Here is a 4,818-nt window from a genome sequence, read left to right as displayed (position 1 = left end):
TTGAGCGAGAGGGACGTCCGAACGTAGGTACCTGCGAGCGACAAGAGCATAGCCCTTACAACCGACAATATGGGCCAGTTCTTTTGGGCGATTCTTCCAGAATCGCCCTCCTTTCCAGCTTCTCTCATAACTACTACTCTATTATTTTTTTAAAATCCTATCTAGTTATGGTCTAATTAGTTAGGATTGTAAAAACAATATGAAGTGACGATTCTGGTAGAATCATCCAAAAGAAACTGGCTCTGTATCGGCGTCACAAACTATATGTGAGCACTGCATGCGAATCGCTCACTAGCGATTGGCTTTGGGCTGGTCCATTTAGGCAAAATATGCTTGTGGACAACAAACTGTTGAGCGTCGGTTTCAAGAAGCACAATTTTCAGAAGGTTCCACAAGATTTTTATTTCTATTGTCTTAATTGTTTTTTTTTCACTTTTCTTTTCTGTTTTTTTTTCATGTTCCCCCTTTTGTCCTTTTTTAATATGTGACTACTTTTAAAACTTCTGGACATTTTTTTGAATACAAGAACACATTCAAAATTCACAATTTTAATTTGTGAACATTTTTTATTTTTAAATTCTTTTTGAGTTCATGAATATATTTGAAATTCATAATTTTTTAAAATTTACAAAAAATTTCCAAATTAGTTAACATTTTCTTAGTTCATGAACATTTTCTTAAATCCATGAATAATTTTTTATTTGTGAACATTTTTTAGATTAGAATAAAAGCGACTTATATGAAACCCAGCCCTCTGCGCTAGCACTCATTCTTGTTGCGTAATGTATATTTGGCTGGCCCATTAACCACGTTAGTGAGCGACAAAAAGAGCCCAAGCATACCCATGAAGGAAGAGTAGCCCATACAAAACCCAGCTCCTCTTCGCTGCCAGTCTCCGCATAATATCTTCCCTTGAGAGACGGGGTGATGGGAGCCGGAGGCGGGAGCAACTAATTAAGTGGTACCAGGGGCAAACCAAGCGGGCATTTTGGGTATGCTGGGAGCGTGCCACTTGATGCACCTAACCCTTTTTCTCTGGTCCAGTGGCTGATAGCGGGCCCCATGCTCCTAGTCAGCACCGACTCCGCATAAAATGAGATAAGCACTGTATTTGCATGTCAATGCCAAAATTTTGCACCACTTTGATGCACACCATACTTCTAGCATCAAAGTGAAAGATTTTCGCCAAGTTGTAGCACCACCAATGTAATTGACTTAGTAAGATTGGGCATCTTTGTGGGGTCATATAGTTCAAGGGGGTAAGCCCAGCGTACGCCACTTGATGCGTTCAACCACCACTTTTTTTAAACTCACTACTAAAACTTTATTTAAGTCTCCCAACTAGGGATCTCGTCTGACACAACCTGCAGAATGCAGTCCGGTGGTTCATGCAACCAAACCTTACATATTAGTTCAATGAAACAGCCCCAAAATCTGTGATAGTTCGTCTCTTCCCTCCCGCACACCACATAGAAAACTCTCTCCTTGATCTTCCTCTGAAGTTCGGTGCCCACGGCAAGCCCATTCCGAATAAGCCGCCACATGTGTGTTTTTACCTTCCCCGGAGCTACGGTGTCCCATAAGCTCAACCACCACTTTTTTTTTGAGGGGTTAAACCAAGTTTTATTGCTCAAAATCCACATGCCGTGGGATAGCCCAACCACAACTTTGCTGAGCAGGGCACGGTTGCAACAAAAAGATGCAAGGCGCAAGCCGAAGCCCGGGACGGAAGGTCAGCCCATACACTGCGCGGCCCAATATGACACCACAAAGCTATTCCACTCCGCCTCCAGTCTCTCATCTCGAGAGCCCAGAGGAAACCAGGAGCGTCTTCTCTGCGGCCATGGAAGCCGGAGGAGGCTTGGAGGCGGAGGCGGAGGAGGAGCAGGTGATGAGCGAGGTGCACCTGGGCTGCCCGCCCCGCTTCCCGGGCCTCTACCTCTCCCGCTTCACCTTCTCCTCCCGCCCGCTAGGTAAAGAGCACAGCAGCCCGAACTCACTCGCCCCCTCCTCTGTTCTCAGGCGCATTTCATCATATACCTTTACTGCGCCGCTTCTTGGTTCATCTCCAGACGAGGTTGTCGGCTTGGCTCGTGCTGACGTGTCACCTGATGTTTTCTAGAGATACCCGGAGGCGACGACGGCGAGGGTAGCGATGGGCGCGAGCTCGTCGCATCAACAAGCAGTTCCTATGAGCCAGCGAGTGAGTTTTGCATTGCATTGCTCTTGCCGTAGCTGATGGATGGTGAATTGCTCGCTGTGCTGACTTGTTTCTCGGCTTCGTTGAGAAGGTGGCTCACCTGACGCTGTCGCTGTGGACGACGACGGGGATCTCGTTCTCCACCGGAGAAGAAGGAACAGAGAGAGTAAGGCGTTTGTTACCGTAGCTGTCATTGCCGGTGAGTCGCCAATTATTTTGTCCTCCTTGGAATGCAGGGAGGAGAAGCGAAGATCATGTGCTCGCCGTGCAGCACGGCGTCACCTCTTCGCTTCGGAGCGTCGGGCTTCAGGTTAGAGAGCTTTCCATGCCGGTTTTCCTAGCGTCTTCTCGTCTTTGTATCGCCTGTGAACCATTGTTTTCTGCTGTTTGTTGTTGCTTTGCAGGTTTGGAAGGCCGCCATGCTGTTAACTGACTTTGTGTTGCACAAGAGCTTCACGTCGTCTGAATTCGACGGTGTTATTGCCATGGAGATCGGTGCTGGCACAGGTGATGGCCCGATATGAAATTTCTTGATACAGAGTCCTACCGCCTTTGCTTCATCTGCCGCTTACGTTACGTTAGCATTCTGTACGAGGTTACTGTATGGGCAGTACGGATTGTTCCTGAACACTAACGATATGCATGTAATCGCAAAATGTTTGCCAGGGTTGGTAGGGTTGGCACAAGCTCGAGTTGCTAGAAGGATTTTCATTACAGGTACTTAATCCTCCTCCTAAGTACAATTTGGCAGTAGAATTACATGTTCCGCAGTCAGTCCAACAGGTATGGTTTGATCATTCTGTTCCAATACCATGTAGCACCACCAATACCGAATTTGACAGTGTTATCTGAATTCCAGTACGCATTACTTAATTTTTCTGTATTGCTCTTTACTGTCTGAACATTTCATTTGTATGGTCATATTTGTAAATTGTAATGTCATATATATTAGGATATCTGTCAAATCGTCCATTTCAGTCATAACACCTAATAATTTAGGAAGCTTGTACAATATCTGAAAGTCTGAATGTTTTGATTTTGAAAATTTGACATGATACTTTACATGCACCCCGAAAGAGTAATCCATGGAACAATCAAAGTTTCTTGTGCCATGTTGCTATCTTCAATCCTTACATATTTTATTTACCAATGGGAATGAACAGATAGAGGCAATCATATCCTCGATAATTGCTTGGCTAATGTCCGTCTCAACTCTAGCATGCTAAAGTTTGATGAAGCTAAAGTCCATGTACGGGAACTGGACTGGAAAATGTCATGGCCTCCGCCAGTGGGTACACATGATGCATCTGATCCAAGGTTTTTTTCTACACCGATTGCAGTCATGATTGTTCTATTGCTTACTATGCACCACAATACACTGATCTCTAGGCAGCATATTCAAGAATAAAATCAATAAGTTGCTTTATCACTTCCAGTTACTAATAAACAAAAAGGAATACATACGTGTGTGGACATGCATTGTCTTAATGCATAATCTCTGTGCACAGACATTTGATGGACTATTGAATATTTTGAGTTTTGGTAAATGTTCCTCGTCACCGAGCTTAAGTTACATCTCCTCCAGTGCAGTTCGATATACTCATGGTCTTCAAGTGAAATCGAGGAGGCTGAGCAAGCCACCCTGCTATTCGCTGCAGATGTTATTTACAGTGACAATCTGACCGATTTGTTCTTCGACGCAGTGAGGCAGCTTATGTCACGTGGTGCCAAGAAGGTATCATTGTATATTCACTGACAACCATTATCTAATCATAGAAATCTAGCTAGTTAAGATGGTTGAGAGGAAGACTCAGATTCTCCTTTTCATCTGGTAGGTGTTGTACTTGACCCTGGAGAAGAGGTACAACTTCAGCCTGGACGAACTAGACGTCGTGCCCAATGGTTACAAGCATTTTCGAAGCTTCTTCGCGGTTCAAGATGGTAACATCCTTGCTAGATACTCCGACAAGATGGCAAAATAATTGCTCCATCAGGCTATCTCAACTAACCTCCGGTCAATCCCATTGTCTCCAGGGTGTGGAGGCAAGGACAATGCTACATCGAAACCAGGCCTTGTGGGGGAGCAGGTAGACCTTGCGAGGGTTCCTCAGTACATCAGAGAATACAACAGAGGCAAGGATCTGGAGATGTGGAAGCTCATGTATTGGCCAGACTAAAAAGAGCATTGTCGGTTTACAAATTTTAGAGGAGTTCAGACTATTTATGTTCATTCTGTCTGGAAATTATGTGTTCCCCCTAGGATACACATCTTCATGTGGCCGCTGGATAATAACCAGCTTATGACCAAAGACAAGTTATAGAAAAGAAACCTTGCAAGGTCTGAAGATTGTCTGTTTTGCTCTGATCATGAATCTTCCTTATCTTTTCTTTGGCTGTGTCTAATGAGCTTTGGTTAGACATTGCTAGATATTTTGTGTTTCTATTGACAATTCGTTTGAATCAAGCGCTAGATTTTGGCTTGCCAACAAGAAACCCCTCTTGCTTAAGTTACAAGTGATGTGGTGGTGTATTTGTAAGTATAGAAGATTTTCTTATAATGCTTCCTGGATTGACATCAAACTGGTTTGGTGGAGAATCCTGAAAACTGTCAAAAATTA

The 4,818-nt window shown here is 44.1% G+C and overlaps 1 protein-coding gene across 1 annotated transcript; it reads left to right on the top strand.

Moving 5' to 3' along the window:
• The first annotated feature begins 1,805 nt into the window (after nt 1-1,805).
• LOC125521046 (Putative methyltransferase family protein) lies at nt 1,806-4,616 on the top strand. The gene is made up of 10 exons (XM_087535262.1): nt 1,806-1,973; nt 2,123-2,203; nt 2,289-2,366; nt 2,437-2,510; nt 2,605-2,707; nt 2,867-2,917; nt 3,364-3,517; nt 3,791-3,935; nt 4,036-4,141; nt 4,235-4,616. The coding sequence occupies exons 1-10, from the start codon at nt 1,844-1,846 to the stop codon at nt 4,375-4,377; spliced, it is 1,065 nt and encodes a 354-aa protein (XP_087391388.1). The 5' UTR covers nt 1,806-1,843; the 3' UTR covers nt 4,378-4,616.
• Nucleotides 4,617-4,818: the final 202 nt, after the last annotated feature.

The sequence above is a fragment of the Triticum urartu genome, chromosome 7A (genome assembly GCF_056163025.1).
Source record: "Triticum urartu cultivar PI428250 chromosome 7A, HENAU_Tu73, whole genome shotgun sequence".
Lineage (NCBI taxonomy): Eukaryota > Viridiplantae > Streptophyta > Magnoliopsida > Poales > Poaceae > Triticum > Triticum urartu.
This window is presented reverse-complemented; position numbering and strand designations above follow the sequence as displayed.

Bases quoted from the DNA above. Each gene is read 5' to 3' on its own strand.
- LOC125521046 (XM_087535262.1), top strand. From the start codon at position 1,844: ATGGAAGCCGGAGGAGGCTTGGAGGCGGAGGCGGAGGAGGAGCAGGTG. The intron at 2,708-2,866 runs GTGATGGCCCGA...AATGTTTGCCAG, and splicing joins GGAGATCGGTGCTGGCACAG to GGTTGGTAGGGTTGGCACAA. The intron at 3,518-3,790 runs GTTTTTTTCTAC...CCTCCAGTGCAG, and splicing joins CATGATGCATCTGATCCAAG to TTCGATATACTCATGGTCTT.